The 18851-nt window shown below is 35.8% G+C and overlaps 1 protein-coding gene across 1 annotated transcript in view; it reads right to left on the bottom strand.

Annotated features, from left to right (window-relative positions):
* znf385d (zinc finger protein 385D) overlaps positions 1-18851 on the bottom strand; it is a 93411-nt gene that overhangs the window by 24202 nt on the left and 50358 nt on the right. The window contains exons 3-4 of the mRNA XM_088013936.1: positions 14521-14628; positions 4966-5134 (exon numbers count right to left, since the gene is read on the bottom strand). Of these exons, the coding sequence (XP_087870062.1) occupies positions 4966-5134; positions 14521-14628 (277 nt within the window). The remainder of the gene's footprint in view (positions 1-4965; positions 5135-14520; positions 14629-18851) is intronic.

Raw genomic sequence — 18851 nt, 5'->3', positions numbered from 1 at the left:
CTCCTTCAATAAAAGCCAGCAGAGCTGTGCCTCCCCGTGGTTTCCACCTACTCTCGCTGCGGCCATTACTCCACCACCAAACTGAGACTTTCATTAGAGCCCGTGAAACACTTCAGCCGTTCAGATAATGCAGCATTTATCCGCCTTGACTATTAATTCTTCTGACATGTGAGCACATTAATATTCATTAACCAGAACTGCTTGCGATAAACCAACTCCCCCCTTGTGCTCCTGAGATCTCAGGTCTGTGTTAAAGAGTCGTGCAGGTGATATTTTTTAGGAAAATGAACTGATTAATGTTTGTTGTCATCTTATTATGGCTCATTGTTTTATCTGTTTATTATGTTCACAGTTGCTTAAAGTGATTCAGGACTAGTTTTACTTGTTGGCCTAAATATGTTGTAATTTTCCTATGAACTAAAAAATTTCTGTTTGTGATTCGCCAAAACTCATAATTACTTCAGAAATTTACATCTTTTGTTGTATTTGTCACCCACTGAGGTCGCCATTTTTTCACCCGATGGGTTGATGGCGCGTTTTGGTCCAATCTGCACTGGACTCTACAGAGTAAACACAGCTAGGTTAACTTTACCCCAGTAGTTGCTTATCGTATTGCATTTGACTGGCGTAATTTTAGGTAATGCCACACTTTGTCACTGTTGGCTGTGATAAAAAAAAAAAAAAAAAAAAAAAAAATAGAATAAAACTTGAGACAAATCTGGGTAATTTCCCACATGAAAGAAAGGAGAACGCAGTGCAAGAGCTGGAGTGGAACACAACTTCCAAAGGACCTACATTTTTGCATCTCAACATTTCTCTCCAGAAGACTTTGAGTCATTTGTACGAGCAAAACAGACAGGCAGAACTGGATGCTCTTTCAAGTGCTAACAGAGCTAAACTGCTAGCAAAACCAGAAATCCCGACGGACCAAGATCAAACTGGACACAGAGCTATAGAACCCCTTACCGGATCACTCAGTCAGAGGTAAGTATCATTCATTGTTTCATTATGAAGCTGAAGGCAGTAGCAGCAAAACACCAGCAGCTCCTACGGCCAACTCTGTCCTCTTCCTCTGTTTGTTTCTCCTCCTCTTCATCACCTCTTGAGATTTCTACATTCCCATCGATTTCAACGTGCTCCGCTTCAAATTAAAAAGTCTTAAAGACATTACTCATGGCTGTTTTGGCTTGACAGAGCTAGCGCAGTTGGACCTTTAGACATAATTTAAAAGAAAACACTGAGGATAACTTCCTTTTTCACGTAAAGTAGACAACAATGGGCTGACATCAGATTTTAGTAGGATTTCTCTTTTGTCTTTGGTAAAAAACCACGAGTCATTTCTCCCACTAGCGCTAAACTATCAAGTCTATTTTGGTTGTATTTACCCAGAATGCCCTGCACTGTAGTCCACAACCTGCTTTGGGAGAAGTTAACTTCACCAAACTGAGACCTTAGTTTTTAGGCAAACCAGAGTTTTTGATTCACATCAGAGTTCAGTTATATGTTCACACCTCCCCAAAATGAACCAGACTTTCCAGACAAACAAACTGGATCTTGATTATCTGGTGGACGCCTGCCAGTCTGGAAACTGTCCAAAAATAACCTAACAGCAACAGTGAAACATGGAGGTGGGAGTCTCATGATCTGGGATGCTTTGTTGTTGTAATCCAGCTTACTATAATATGATCCACCACTAAATTTACTGTGCATTTGATGGACTAAAGACAAAGTGACACTATCTGCAAAAAGATGAATAAATAAAGCTGAAGCTGAACTGGACCTTGCAACATGACAGGGACTCCAAACACACCTATAAATCCACAGAGAACTGGCTGAGGATTAAGGAATAGAACGTCCTGTACCGAGTCGGAACCCAGACCCATTGTATTTCAAAAACAGAGACACTCATTAATAACATACATGTAAATCTGCATCACTTCAACTCTGTTCTACAGTCGTAAATTTCTGTTACAATGAGAAATGGTCTTAGAGACCACAAATGGAAAATGTAGTTTTCAATTTTTAGTAAAAAAAACAAAAACATAATCTTATAATTGAGTAACAGTGCAGCCTACGTGGGAGTACAAGGTTCTAATCCAAAAAGCACAAATTAGCTTTGACATTTTTACAGGAGGGATGTAAATCTCTAAAATATTCTCTCTAAAATGGAATAAAACAACTCATATTGTGCATTAAATGCCGACAGTATTTTTCTTTATGCCTTCTTGTTATAGGACAAGCTGAAGAAAATTCAGGCCTGGAGCCTAGACAGCTCAATGTTTCTGCTTCTTCTCTAAATTTCCAAAGTCAAAGTGCCAGCTTTTATAATTTCTGCAGACTAAGAGAAGATTATATTATCCTTCACATATGTTCGTCGAGGAGACAGAACAGGACTTATCAGCAGCGCAATTTGTTGCCAACTCAGAGCAACGAATAATCAGCATCTGGTTCCCATCAGTTGCTGAAAGATTTATTTTTTGCAAACCATTTAATGCGTGTTTTGTCCAGGACATAACCATGAAGCAAATACCTGGACAACATCAGAGGATTTACGCCACTGCTTGCACACAACAGCACAAATATACACTTTTAGCATCTACTAGCAACAATGTGTTCCTGCCAAAATTTTAATTAGAAAAATGGCACATTGGATAAAGACACAGAAAATAATAACTTTTGGCATTCTCTGTTATGGAAGTTGAAATAAAGGGTGATATTAAGCCTTCATAGGTTTTTATTTCCTTAAAAAAGAGTGAAAGCTGTTTCTGTTTTGATTATTTCTTCTTTATTTACTTCAATTCTGCCTTATTACGTCATTGTTTTGTGTGTTAGTTCTTGGTTTATTCTTATCTTTAGTGCATTTGGATTCAGCCCTTTCCTTTCCTTTGTTTATTATTAGCTCCAGGAATTCACTTCTTCCTTTAGAGTTCAGGTGTTGCTGTATTTTTCTCTAAATGTGGCGTTATGCGTGTTGACTTTGATCCAAGAAATACTGTTCTACAAATACTGTGACTCTTTTGGAGGCAACTTTACAAATCTAACTTTTTTTATTCTAGCATTATTTTTAAAGGGACGGGATTTCTTCTTGGCAAACCTTCCAAACAAACCATCATAGTACAAGTTAGCTTTTATTTAATCACATTCTATACTGGGTACTGTAGGTTGAACCACTTTTAAATTGCTTATTAGAATATAAAGTTATTAAAATACAACACAATGTCGACTGGGAATCTTGTAAAAGTGAATATGTGGATATATTGTCGTGCTGGACCATAAATCTCTGTTTTCCCGTGAACACAAGCAAACACAAACACAGAGTTTTCATGTGGATGAAAGACCGAAAAATGTTTTCATTTTCCCAGATATCCAGCTTTGTGCGAGCTGAGCAGCTTAGTATTCCCTTTTTCTCAGTTTCAGTAGAGTAACTGTCAGTTTTTTACATATTTTTCTGAACTGACAGAGAAAGGACTAGGTGACCTGAAATAACAGTAAAAAGGATGACAATGAGCATCAAGTGTTTGGAAAGTAAAAACCGCCTTCTGAAAATATGTATCTACAGAGGAACCAAAAATCACTCCTGTTCCTGCAAGCTTAAAAATCTGATATTTTCCCTCTAACCTGGCAGATCAACCAGTATGTAGTTAGTTATGATCCACAGAGTTTGTTCAAGGCCCAAAGGGGTTAAAGGTGACCCATTGTGCTTCCTTTAACAGGTTAGAATAAGTCTACAGGCTACAGACGTGTTGCAGTGTAACGTCACATACGCAACATCATGCCCCCATTTTCCCACTGTGGGCAAAAAACTGCTTGATGAGTAGCATTAGTTTTAGCTGTCAAGTTGTCAACATAAGGCGCTAAATCTTAAATGTACACCTGATACATAACAGAAAAAGGGACGCAGTGATTTGCTACCAATTGTCAACACTACGACAACTAGAGGTTTTGATTAAGAAAATATAAGGGAAAGAGAAGTAGGTCAATTATGCTAGCTTGACTCTGACAACCTTAACATGTCGATGTGATGTGGAATTTGGTGTTTTGGTTCAGTTTTTAAAAAAGTAGACCTAAACACCAGCTCTGGCAGATCATCAGTTCAGCAGGTGCTTAAATTAGCTAATCAACCACCACTTGGTTAGATTAGCTATTAGCTGCAGTAGCTAATCTATCACAAAATAAACATCAAGCCTGAAAACGTAAGACTGTAACAGACTGAAAGTTCTGTTCTTTGTGTGTGAAATGTTTGCCTGTTTTATGGAGCTGAATCCTGATCCTTTGTCAGTCAGTTGCTATAGAAACGAGTCTGAGAAAGGGAGAAAAAAGAAGAAAACAAGAGTTTTCTGCGTTATTTTCCCCTTTGCTGTGGCGCACTACACTAAATTAATAATACCTACATCTCCAGGTTTCATTTTGATAACAGGAATTGTTCTACCACAGCAGCTATAGATGGCCTGTAAAAAATCGTCTTTTCTCCTTCCATGCGCAAAATTTCTGGATGCAAACAATAACATGAAACACGTCAAAACAAAACATGTTCATTAATTTCAAAATGGCTTTCAAAGGCCATTGTACAGCCCACATTGGGTAAGACTAGCTGCCCAAATGTGCTGGAACTCAGCTTGGGTTGCTAGGTGATGGGCCGGGGTTGCTAGGTAACGGGCAGTGCCTGCTGATCAGTGAGGTTACATTCCCAAAGTCTTTGAAACGGCTCACTTTCAGGACAACAGAAAACATTAAGTTATTGTCAAAAACTGGTTGGGCGTTTTGTTTAAGAACTTGGAGTGTTTTTAGAAGCAGCAGAAACCCAAATGGAAGTACAAAAAAACCCCGTGAATTTTAAGAACTTGTGTAACTAACGCCAGGAGGAATAAGTGCATTTTAAGGTTAATGTTGCTGAGGTGCAGCAGCTGCATAAAGCCCACATGGAGCGTGTGTCGGGGAATGTGTGGAGGGCAGGAAAACACAGACCTTTCCTGTCTGTGCCGTTGGGGACCTGCAAGGTGTTGATGCCCTTGGCGGTCTCCTGGTTGGCCGTTTCCTTGGTGACCGCTGAGCCTTTGAGCTTACTCTTCGGGGTTTCCAGGGCTTTTAGCTTCTTGGCATGTTTGGTGCCCTTGTAGTGGGCCAAGGCCTGGCTCTGTGAGAGGACCAAACAAAGATATATTTAGCAGGCGAAAGCAGCTGAATGTAGACACAGTATGGAAAACAAAGAATAATATGTCTATACTACAAGGTAAACAGAATTAGCAGAGCAGTGGAAAGGAAATTTTTATTCAGTAAGCGTTTTTACTGCTTTTTGTTTTTGCACTTTTTGCACCGGCGAAATACATTACACAAGAAAATCAATCATACAAGACACGTTTTTATTCTTTGTAGTAATTCTCTTTTCTATAATTTCTCAAATATCCAACATGTGATACAAGATGATCACAGAGCAGAGAAACGCAGTCAGCAGGATTTCGGGCCAGTGAAAAAAGCCAAAACCAAAAGAGAGACCTAATTTGGAGAAAGCTGCTTGGAGCCCACACTGAAACATCTTTGGAAAACCACTGGACTGGTCCTAATCCTTCCATTTTTAGGCATTTTGTGTCCAATCAGTGTGCTTTGTTCAGTGGAGGAATGACATGAAAGTGAACACACAACGAATAGAGAATAGCAGGTGAACCAATAGTTGTAAAGAGTATGGAAGCTTCCTTAAAATTTCCGCCTTTCTTTTCTCAATTGACAACAGAATTGCGACAATTTTATTATATAGCTACAAATATTGTGGATGAAGCACTTTTTGATTTTACAGTCTGAACACGTGGATTTACTAACATTCACCTTCAAAACAACAAATTCATCCAAAAACACAGACAGGAGACGCAGAATCTGAGCTGTCTTTGTTTACCGCTGAGGATTTCCCAGCATACTTTGCCTGTGGCAGGAAGGAAGCCATGAAGGAGGGATGAAACTGCCTCTTGGACTAAATAAATCAGCCAGTTTCAGGAACCCGGAAAACACCAGCATGGATTATTATTTATGGTCCACGGCTGAACAAAGGCCAGCCTCTCCTGTTTGCTTTCAGTCTTTAGATCCACGGGCTCCCCCTGGTGGTCTGTCAGGTACTGCATGTAAACGACCGTTTATTTACCGTGACGTCAGCTCAAAGTGAGACGCTACAGCTAGCTTAGCAACGAACTGTGTTTAAAGATAATGATGGATAGATGGCTTTTAGAAGAAAATCAGAACATACCAGCGGAAAGAAAACAACGCCAGGATTACTGACATGATCGGAGGAAGCAAAGTCAAACCTTAAGGGAGGATTCGTGTCGTTCATTAGCTGTGAACGAGTCTCAGTTGGTGAGAACTGTTCTTCGTTTCTTACCACGTCGCTTGCTTATAATGCTCTGCTCGCACGTCATCAGCTATTGTTACTTTTATCATTTATTTTTATTTAATGAAAAAATATTAAGTTGAATTAAATAAATAGATAAATAAAAAGGAATGGGTGAATTGTTCTTTTATTTACTAGCGCAGAAAATGATTTCTGTTTCTGCCAAAGCAACTCCAGTCTGTTTTTCTTTCATTATGCTTCTAAATTACAAATAGGCCCAAGATGTTATTAATTCACACAACACTTTGTAAAAGAGCAACTTATTTTTTTATTTCCACGTGTTAGATAGACATCACTGGAAAGCTTTAAGAATCAGGAAATGACTCAAAACATCCTCGATTTGTATGGTTTTATCGTGGCCAGAAAACTGATATCCTCATTTATGGTTGTATATTTTTTAAGATGTGCTATTGCAGGGACATTTTAAATTAGGTGGTCTGTGAGTGCTTGTTAATTGGATTAAATGATCCTCAGCCTAAACATTTTACAAACACTGCTTTAGATGCTTGATTTTTCTAAAAATGATTGTAAGCTTTCATTGTTTCTCTTCGGGTTACAAATCTTTTCAGTGATTTTTTTTGGGATGATTTCCTCTAAGCAGCATCACTTTTTCAAACTAGCTGCACGTCTTGTCCTGGCATGTAACTATTAATTTGACCCCACATTCATCACCCTGCAGGTACCAAAGACCCGGCTAACAGTTTGTCATGAGTCTGCTGTAATGTGGATGGCTGTTTAATGCAGCCTTAGTGATATTTCATCTTTTATCAGCACAGTGAAATGGAACGCCCGGATTCCACGTCTGGCGCGCGTTTTATTAAATCCAGGAGTGAAATGATTTGTTTTCCTTCCACATGCTCTTTGAAGAAGACAAGGCATGGAGAGAGAGAGAAAAGAAACCAGTGATGCTCTAGTTCTAGGTTAAGTTTAGATCCAGAGCCATTATCACAGAAATGTTTCAGGCTGTTTGAAAGGAAGGATTCATCTAGTTTCTAGTGCAAATATCTTAGTGAACTTAAAATAAAATAAAACCAACTTACCTGCAACTTTTCAGCAAGATACAGGAGCTTATTAATATTAATTAAAAAGCACTAGTTCCATTGGTAGACTATCTCACTTATGTCTTGTTATAAGTGAAATAACTTGCCAGAAGAACCAGTACTTTTTAATTAATATTAAGGAAGTAAACTTCTTTATCTTGTTGAAAAGTTCATTGTAAGTTTGTTCTGTCTTATTTCAAATATAGGTATTTGAATCAGAAGCTAGACCAAAAGTTCTTGGTAACATTTGTGTTTTTACAGTGTATTTTCATGGGAGTAAACAATGTTTTTCCACTGGAAATTTTTAAAAAATCAATATTGAGGAAATATTTACTTAAAATGCTCCCATGTTGCTTGTAAGTTAGTGTCGACGTATTTCAAGTGTACTATAATTGCAATAAAAAGTAGGTCAAAATACTTGTTTTTTCACTGATTAATGTTCAGTTTGACCTCAGAATCATTCACTTTCGCATTTATGGCAACATTTTCTTCCCATTTTTAGTTTTATGACTCATTGTCATTCATTGCAAAAACAAAATATCTAACCAAGTATTTTTGTCTTGAAATAAGGCAAAACTAACTTAGAAGGAACTTTTAAGCAAAATATAATAGATTGTTCTAAATAAACGATTCATTAATATTGATGAGTCGCAGATTATTTCACCTATAACATGGGGAAAATATCTGCCAGTGGAATAAGTACTTTTAAAAAATCAATATTAAGGAATTATTTACGTTGCTGAAAAGTTACTTGTAACTTAGTTTTGTTTTATTTTAAGTGTTATGAGATGTTTGGACTAAACGGCAGACAGAAAATCCTTGTTATGATTTTGTATTTTTGCAGTGCAGCTTTGGATTTCTGTGGGAGTTTAAATGTTTCGGGTTATTATCCTGCTGCAGGTCTTGGATCTTTTTCAGCCTCAAACAGTTTTTTTTATTTTTAGGATTGTTCTGCATTTTGCTTCACTTTTGTTCTCATTGTGTCAATATGCAAGCATAATTTATGACTCTCTTTCAACAGCAGCTTTCTTTTTGCCACTTCATTTGTAGGTTTCACAACAAATCAGTCAAACATTTTGGCTGATTTTAGTTTGCTAAAATCACCTGATATTTCCATTTTCAGGTGATCTGTGAGATGCTCAACACTTGGTGTGATTTTTATTATAAGCCTTGTTTTAAAACTCTCCTGTCTCCTGCTGAGGTCTGCAAAGAAAAGCTGTTTTTATATTGAGTAGTGGAGGGACACGATTAAAATTTTTAATCAAGTTAATTGCTGGGTCTGTAATTAATTAAGTGAAATTAATCACATTTTAATCAAAAGCCATAAAAGAGAAAATAAGCAGCGTTTTCAATTCAAAAACACTTTTTTGCTGATAATATACTGAATAAATATACATGTAGGACAGAATATTGGAGCCATATGAGTAAAAAATACAAATGAAAAAGAATTAAATTATTAGAATAAAGTCATAACACTACAAGAAGTAACTCGTACAAGAAAAAAGTCAAAATAATATGAAAATAAAGTTGCAATAACATGAAAATAATGTCATATTATGAAGATAAATGTGTAATTTTACCAGAATAAAGTCAGAATATTATGAACTTATTTTTGTAACACTACAACATTATTCTTGTATTATTTTGACTTAATTTTTTCACAAATTTATTCTCATAATTTTTATTTTTATTTTCTAATCTTCCATTGTTTATATGAACTAAACGACAAATATATTTGTTTTTAATTTGCCATTTAGGTCATTCAACCATGAGACTGATGCAAAGTGATGGTATTTTATGCTTGAATAGTTTAAGTAAAAGGCTAAGTCCTTTTAGCACAATAGCCTTTTTTTTTAATTAACCCTGTGTGTGCGTCTGATTTTTGGTCGTACCAGAAACAAGATGTGGAGTCAAAAATTTAACCTTTAAAAAAGATTAAAATTTTTCTCCATGTTAAAATCTATTTAGTTAATTAATCAAAACTGACATGTTAATGTGCACAAACCGACTCTATTAAGTTAATTCTGAAGCCAATTAATTTTACAGGTTTTTATTTAACGGTAAATGAGTGAAGGAGGGCCACATTTTTCAGATTTTTATTATGAAAAACGTAGAAAATCATGTTTTATTTCAACAGATATTCACTTCTATGCGTTTGTACCATAATATTCCCAATAAACTACAATGAAATTCTAGTTTTAAGGTTTTTATTTCAAGCCACCATGACTTCTCTATTAAAGCGGAATTTGTTTTAGAACAAAGCTAAAAACTATTATTGTTCCAAAACAATAAAAATCCACTAAAATCCCAAAACCACAGAGAGAAACCCAAAAGCCTTTTCCCAACATGATTTGTTCCATCCTTAGCGATTGAAACATAAAGCAATGAGAAGAAAATCAAGCCATAATATGTCATACTCCATAAACTAAGATGATGTAATTCATTAAAGAGCAAAAATAAAATGCAAAAATCTCCTGTTCCCAAAGGAGATGTTAATTAATCTGTCCAATTAAATTAAATATTATTTCAGTGCTTATGTTAGGACAGGGAAACCTGCTTAAGGAGTTATACTCATGTTTTATCTGTTGAGTTCCCCAAAGCTTTTTTTTTGTGTGGTTTTGCTTATTTATTTATCTTTTTATGGAGTCATCCTCCTCCCTTATTTGTAATTCTGAGTTTATCCACTATTCTTAGCCGGTCATAAATCTTTATGACCCAGATTCACCGGGCATATAAACACTCTCCTGGAGTCTATGGAGTCCAGAGCTTCTAAATTATGGAAATAGATTTCTTTAAGGGTGCAAGAGAAATCTATAGTGGCTCTTTTTTCTTGCATTAATGAGATATGGAGGTCATTTGGATTGTTCCCAGTTTACTGCTGCTGCAATGCACACACCTGTGGATGAGATAAAACCCCACAAAATGACTCCAACTCACAGCAAATAAACACAGGTAGCCGTTTCAGGAAGTTATAACTATGAGACACAAATATGGCGCTTTAGAGGCTGCAAGTTTGAGATGCTGAGAGACTCAGAAACGTCGAGAATGATTCGTGAAACAAAAATAAACGCATTCCTAAAATACAGGTTTCTTCTGGTCCAAGCAAGCAGCAAGAACATGCTCCCTGCTGAGCGTTATTTATATATTTGGATAAATCTAATTATTCCTGCATGTTGCTGTAGGGTTGTATCAGAAATGCACTAATGCTCAAGAGCAAGATTTGCGTTTATGTAAGATAAATCTTTCATGGAAACCAGGCATATTGATGGTTTTTTGCACCACACTAACAATACAGTGATGTAATGAAATAAAAAATAAAAAACAATTTGCCTACCTTATATATTTTGCTATTTTTTTTCCTAAATAAGAACAAAAATGCTGGATCTGGCAAATGAAACTTTCAAAAATAATTAGGTTATTTCTGAATTGGTGCCAAAACTTTCTAAACTGATGTTATCTGGTAAAGTCTATCCAAGTACTGAGTGACTGATCAATCATTTAATATTAAAAAATTACACCATAAGATGGGCCAAAATATAAAGTTAGGAGGAAATTTTGGTATTTTAACAACCAAAATGACAATAACTCATATAAGTAACAAAAAAATTACAAAATCAGGCAAATAACATTTTTCCCAATCAATTTATTTCAATAAAAAAACTATGAAACTTTACAGCAGGTGTGTGTCTGTCTGGTGAGCTTTTGGTTAAAACATGTTTGTTTTTCAGTCAGTGGATAGAAAATCCAGAAATTTTACACAAGTAAGAGTAGAAATACTTCATCATAAAATTACTCAAGTAAAAGTAAGAAGTTAAAATACTCTAAAAAGTACATTTAAAAAAAAAGTTACTCAAGTAAATAAGTAGATGAAGCTAATTACTTTGTTCGTTTTCACAGCTTCTTCTTTTACTAAAGAAATACTGTAATATACTGTTAGCCAGGCATTAAAATCTCTCCACACTGTGTCTTTATACTGTATAAAAATGGCAAAGTAAAAAATGAAGTATTATTTTTTTAGCTGTAGAAAGCAAAATAAATAAAAGTAAAAATATGATATGTTGAAGCTGCAATGTGATAAAATAAAAATAATTTGGATCCCGTTTTTTATTAACCATTAGGTTAGAAACAGACACTAATATTAGGAAAACATCACATAAAAATGTTTGGCCTTCTCTTTGCCACAGGGTGAGAACAGGAGTGGGAAAACAGTCCCGCTCTGATGGCTTCATTTAAACTTAACTCTGCATTAACGTCTTCATTATCATTACCAACACATTGAGTTAAGACTCTGTTTTGTCAGGCCACATGCTGTGTGTGAAGCCTCTAGTGGGACAGTCAAAACACACAGAGGGCATCAGTAAAAAATAAAAACTAACTAAACTAGCTGTTATTCTGGTGACTTAGTACTAATACCACATTTTATCTAAATGTGGTATTTAAGCTTTAATGACCTTAAATACACTCATTGGTATAAATTTAATTTATTTGAGGCTTTAATGCAGTGAAACAATAAAAAATGCAACTTCAGTCATGCTTAAAAGCAAGAATTTGATTTATTTACAGCAAATTTAGAATTTAGTTATATTTTTCTCAGCAAATTTAGCACCTTTTTGTCTATTTTGATAACTAAACAAAAAGAGAAAGGAGGAGCAAACATAACTAATACATCAAATATAAAGGAGTTCACTTCCACTAATACACATAATTTGGTGGTTGTTTAATTACAGAGTCATGCTGACTATTAAGGCTTAATGGCAAAGGTTACATGTTTGCAGTTGGAGTGGAGGATTAACATTTCTTAGTGTTTTTATAGATTTGATGTTCATTAAACTCTCAGATGTCTTTATAATCTAAAAATAATAATGAAGCAAACAGAAATAATTATACCAATCAAGTGAAAGCCAGGAAAAAACTGTGAAACAAAGATGACTGAAATAATAATAATAATAATAATAATAATAACTGAATGAGTAAAACCCACAACTAAAGCTATGAAAATCCACTCCAGCTGTTCAGAAGTTAAAACTAAAAACAACCAAGTTTTATTAAAATCTGTAAACTGATACTATTAAGTTTGTTTTCCAGTTGTTAAGAAAAAGACTGAAACTGAAAAAAGCTGTTTGTTTTTTCTTGTCTTTTAAAAAAAAAATCTCTTTCAAGATTTTGCTTTTTACACGAGCGCTCATGAACAGGAACATAAAATTTTATTTAGCACACTATGTCAAATTCTTGTCTCTGGCAAATTTAATTATCTAATCCATCTGGTAGTGAATAAGTTTTTAAAAAAATTACCAGCAAGTATCAGAGGGCGTCCACTCGTCACGTAAATACGGCTGACAGCTGAACATGCAGCCTTTTTCTTTAACGAAGGCCAAAAATGAGCAGCTGATGAACAGTCAGTAAGTCCTTAGATATGATTTCCTCTGTATAACATAATAATCCCATCCTGAGTAATCACCTGCCCATTCAGCGTTGAAAATGGATTGATTATTGCTTAATGAAAGGTGCCGTGACACTGCCAGTTAGGGATGCTTCTGATTTAACAATATGCACCACCACTGATTTTCTTTTTAAATCTTTTTTGATTACTTCCAAAGTGGTATGGAAATTAGGTGCAGGAGAAAATCGAAACCCATCTGCTTGGTTAGGCGCTCGAACGTTGGTTAGATTTAGCGAGTTAATGCGAACGCCGAGCGTTTGATTAAAATACTCGAGCATGTAGAAGACACTGAATATGGAAATATGCTAATAAAGTCTACCTGCTGTGATACGCATGATGTTCTGGGAAAACATGAAGTAATGGCAACAAACAGAAAGAAGAAGTCCTTCAACTTCCACCTAAACTGTGTTTTTCATTAATAATGTTAAATTAAGCCTTCAAAAATTCCCACTTTTATGTTTAAAGAGGAAAAAGTTTTGAATACTCATAATTAATAAAAGTACAAAATATTTGTATCTAGTTTCTAGCATGAATATCTTAAAATACACTTAAACAAAAGCAGCTGTTCAGCACAATATGGGAACTTCTTTTAAGTCAATAATTCCTGATTATGTATGAAAAAGTATTTGTTATAAGGGAAATAACCTGCCAGTATAACAAAATATTTTGGGAAAATGTCTTGATTATTTGACTTATAACTAGTAGGTGCATCAACATCAGTACTAAGCAATTACTGACTTGATGATGCATTTTGCTCAAAATGAGCTTGTTAGTTTTGCCTCATTTCAGATATTTGCACTGTAAACTGGACCGTGTTTTTGCAGTGTAGTTTCATTTTTGGAGAGAAGAGTTGTGGAAAAAACATTTAGTTCTGTTAAACACAAAATCTTAAGTATTTTTTGTCTAGTTTCTAGTTACACTTGAAATAAGACAAAACTAACTTACAAGTTACTTTTCAGGAAGACATAGAAGCCAGTTTTGAGTCAATAACGTCTTAATATTAATGAAAAAGAATAGCTCCAAAAGCAGATTAAAGCGGGAGTTCAGTTTAGGTTGCTAGGTGACGGGCAGAGTTCCTCTTGGGTTGCTAGGTAACAGCCTAGGCTTAGCTGGGGTTGCCAGGTGAAGTTAGTGGCTGCTAATTTCAGGAGGTTTTTTCAAACGGCTCATTTTCCAGACACCAGAAAAAGAAAAAAAAAGATGTCTTGCTAAACACCGACTGAATGTTTTTGTTTTTTTTTTTTAAGCATTGGTCTTTTAGAACCAAACTGAAGTACAAACACGTACAAAATTACACGTCAACACAAGCGATCCAGTGAGGATTAATTTGTGATGGCTGGTGTCTGCAGAAAAGTTTTATGTCTTTGAAGTCATGTAAAAAAATAAAAAATTCTTTATTCACTTCTGTTCCTCACGTAATTTCAGCAGCAGAGTAATCTACTACTTCATAAAAAAACATGAAAGTGCTCCCGGTTGCATTTCATAAACTTCACAAAGTGCCTACCTGTCAGGTTTTTTTTGTCTGCTGCTCAGTCAGCATCATCGCCTACAGAGGACTGAACACTTGATCTGCATCTCAATGCAGCTGCGATTCGGGCCGAACAGCCCAGCAAATTAAGCCTTTGTGGAGTCTGATTCTGCAGAGAATTTATATTCGAGTCGCTCACCTGTGAGTTGAACCTCAGCTGGCAGACGCTGCAGGACACATGCTTCCTCTTGGCTGTGGGAGGGATGCCCAGGGTGTGATGGAGGACGGCTTTCTGCACCGGGTCCATCTGGAGGACGGACACAGACAGACAGACGCGCCGGCTAATTAAAACGGTGCTAAAGCTGACTTGTAAATCCACCTGACTACGCAGACACTCGCTGGGCTGTGAAGAGAAAACAGGTTGCCTGGAGCGATCTGGAAAGCTGTGTGTCAATCTTTCACCTCGGTGGGTGAATTCAGGCTTTTTCACAGGACTAAGTGCTTCTTTCAGCCACACGGAGAGTTTTACTGACCGTAGGGTAATGGCTGCTGGCAAAGTCCTCAAGGGGATCATTCAAATGATTCTCCCTTAGTTATTGCCTCTAACTGTGTTTTTCACTACAATAGTCTAGATAGAAAGGGAAAAATGTTTTGGCTATTAATATCCTCACATTATTAAAATTTTTAACGTATTGTTTCCTCTTAGATAGAGGTTTGCTGCATAGTTAAAGTCTTTCGAGAAGAGTTTCTGCTCTGATTTAATGAGGTTGATGGAAAAAACCTGTCAACACTATGAAAGCAACGCAACACTGGTATAGATGTATGAAAACTAGAGACGAAGTTCTGGCTTTTCTCCAGAATTCTGATCTTAATCTTCTGAGATTAAAATCAGAATTTTGAGTATTCTGAGACTGAATTAAGAATTTCAAGAAAGAAAGGCCACAATTCTGAGATTAAAGTCACAATTGTTGGAGGGGGTTGGAGGAGGAGTTAGAATTGTGGGATTAAAATTAGAATTCAGAGATTAAAGTCAGAATTTTGAGAGAAAAAAATGTCAGATTTCTGGGATTAAAAGTCTGAATTCTAAGAAAAATGCCATAATTCTGAGGGAAAAAAGTCACAATTCTGGGATGAAAAAGTAATAACTGTGAGAATGAAATCATAATTCTGGGTTTAAAGTCAGAATTCTGAAAATAAAAATTAAACATTTGGAAATTGAAGTCATAATTTGGAGATTAAAATCAGAATTCTGAGAAAAATTCCTAATTCAGAGGGGGGAAAAAATCAATTCTACAGTAAAATTATGAGAAACACCTGAATTTTTGGGATTAAACTCTGAATTGTTTGTCTTCTTTCAGTGGCCCTAATCCTCTTCCCAACCACTCACAGTCACTCTCTCCACTCCACACAGTAACGTTTTTCTGTAGAAAACAAGAGTCATAATGTTTTGTAAAGGACTCTGACTTGTGACAAAGCCGGATAAACAAAGGTCATCCCACATAATGAAACCGTTTACCCAGCATTATTCAGTGATAAACACGCGTTAAGAGTTGTACGTTCAGAATAACTCAGCTTGAGGGAAGAAAGCTCCTTGACAAAAACAAACTTTGCTCATTTATCTTCTCGCCGCTGCTGGCGGCGCGGCAACTAGCAGGCGGCGTGTCGCACCTCGGGTCCAGCCTAACCTCATATCTCACTTTTCCACTCTCTGCTCATTAATCTAGCAAAGCAGAGCACAAACACTCGGCAGATGTTTTATTTTGAAGTGCAGCTCCATGATATGAAGCAGAAGTGATACCAAGCTGTTGCTGTGCAGATAATAAGCTGGATGGACTCATTGTTCACTGACAAAGGAAGAAGAAAAATGTCCGTCGGCAGAACATGCGACACACAAAAGAGCCGCTGCAGCGCAGAAATTACATGCATTTTGAGCTTCCTGCGTCTGTGAAACTCTAATTTGTCTGTTTTCTTTTCGCTTTCCGAAAAGAACCAACAGGTCCGTCTGACTGGGGAAACTCTCACAGTGGCCTCATGGCGGGAGAAAGTGGAGAAGATTAATCAATCTTGACAATTGTTCAGCAGAGTGTAATGATGTTAGCTAGTTTGAAGAAACATCTCAGAGGTTAACCTGAACTGCAACCCAAAAAGAACCAGAAGGTTCTTATTTGGAGGGGTCTGCACAGAGCTGGTAGTAACTAGTTACAGTTACTCAATTACATTTACCTACTTGCTGAAAGAATTACTCAAGTAAGAGTAAAAAGGTATTTGCTTAAAAAAAAAGTACACTCGGGTATTGAGTAACTGATCAAAACATTTAATATGTAAACATTACATCATCAGATGGACCAAAATATAAAGTGAAGTGGTCATTTTGGATGTTTTATGGACTAAATACCGAAGGAAAAGTAAAAACTACATCATAGTAAAAATACTACAAGAAGTAAACAATAATTCAGTTTTCAACTAAAAATGAGTAAATGTGACTAGTCTTCATGAATGTTTATGACTGAAGCATCATTCAGTTAATAATCATATGTTTAATGCAAGGTTAGATTAAAAGCTGCATTAAAAGTGTGAACTTTGCATTATTTGGTAAATAATGACACTTTTAAAGCATCAATATTGCATTAAAAATTTTTGACCGAATGACACCTCATAACAACCGTCATAAGGATTCACAGAGTCGTTCACGTCTATGACAGGTGTTACGTCAGTCAAATAAAGTGTTACCATTATGGTACACCGGTACTTTTTCCTATGTTTATCCTCAAGAAATGTCTTTGAAGTTTTAATTGTGAGCAGCAATGAGCAACTAATAAAAACAGGCAAAGAGACATTTCACCAAACAGAAAGTAATCAGATGCAGCTGGAAGCGTAAACCTGGAACAGAGAGGCTGAACGCCGGTGTCTGTAAGGAGCAGCTGGGTGGGAGGCTTTGGGGTCAGCTTTGGGGTCAGCTGACGCCTGGCTGAGGTCATCTGACTGAGAGCAACCAGAGGTCAGCCTATATCAGACTCTGGATGGCTCCGGTGAAGGAGCAAAAATAAAACAATCTGTTCCTTAACCTCAGTTTTTAAAGGCTGTTCAATATCACAAGTTAATGTCAGGGCTGAAAAACGACACAATAAGTTTTTTATATCAGTCAATATCAATAATTATTGATTCATTTTTAGTTTTAAATATCTAAAATACTGCTTGACCTTTCCTTTTTTATCCAGTTTTAACTCCACGCCATTGTTTTTCTAAACAGTTGATTAAAGGTGATTCATAACTGCTTATGAACTAGTTATGAATCACCTTTAACTGCTGCCGTTACTCAGCAGGTTGTTGCTAGGTAACCACAGAGTGAGTGAGTTGCTAGGTAACCACAGAGTGAGTGAGTTGCTAGGTAACCACAGAGTGAGTGAGTTGCTAAGTAACCATAGAGTGAGAGAGTGAGTTGATTCCACCAACTTTTCTTTTGTCTGGTCGCAGTTAATAATGTCTTTTCTTCGCATAAATCCCCCAGAATGGAAACTATTTTGGTCCAGTTTCCACTGCAAATATCTTATTACACTTGAAATTACAGAAAACTAACTTATAAGTAACTTTACAGCAAAATATAGAAGTTTGTTTTAAGTAAATAATTAATATTGATGAAAAATACTAGTTCCACCGGCAGATTATTTCACTTATAACATGACATCCTATGTTAATGAAGTAATCTGCCAGTAGAACTAGTATTTTCCATCAATATTAATTAATTATTTACATAAAACATACTTCTATATTTTGCTGAAAAGTTAGTTTTGTCTTATTTGAAGGTATTTACACTAGAAACTAGACATAAATACTAGGTAATATTTTGTGCTTTTGCAGTATATGTAGAAAATTAGCAGAAACATATCGAGCAACATTAAAGGAAACATGACAGATCCAATTCTTCGTTATTTTACTGTGCAGCTTCAGATTAGAAACTGACAGGAAGATACAGAGCGGCTCCAATTTATTCAAAACATTAGCTGTGGCATTTCTAAAGGAGAGGATAAAAAGAAAAAAAACATCTGAATAAAAATTTGCTGGAAGAAGAAGATTGGAGCAGAGAACGTTATAATTTTAAATGATTAGATGAAATGTCACGGAAACAGTTGTTGATTGAGTACAAACGCCCAGAAAAGCACGTTTTTTTTTTTTTCATTTATAATGTTTTCCAACCTAAAAAAGAAATAACTTTGACAAAATAAGCTAATAAAAAGATGATTTCTTTCAAAATACAAGCACTTGCTCTTATTTTAAAGAATAATCTGCTGTGAGTACATCTTTTTTATGACTTTATTTATAAATCTCACGGTTTTTTCTTGTTTAATATTGTGACCAAAACCAAACTCTACCTTTCTGCTATAATAAATATTCCTGGCTTTGTAATTCAAATCTCGCTACAATAAAACAATAATTAAAAAGTTTCATTGAATTCCTGACAATGCCTCTGGAAGCCACACAAAGTTCTCTTAATACACTCATAATCCTCTGTAGCAAACATAAGCAAGAGAT

Source organism: Poecilia mexicana, unplaced genomic scaffold (assembly GCF_051168715.1).
Source record: "Poecilia mexicana isolate PSO_F unplaced genomic scaffold, ASM5116871v1 scaffold_16, whole genome shotgun sequence".
In the NCBI taxonomy this organism is placed as follows: Eukaryota; Metazoa; Chordata; class Actinopteri; order Cyprinodontiformes; family Poeciliidae; genus Poecilia; species Poecilia mexicana.
Note: the sequence above shows the minus strand (reverse complement) of the source record. Positions and strands in the feature narration are given on the sequence as shown.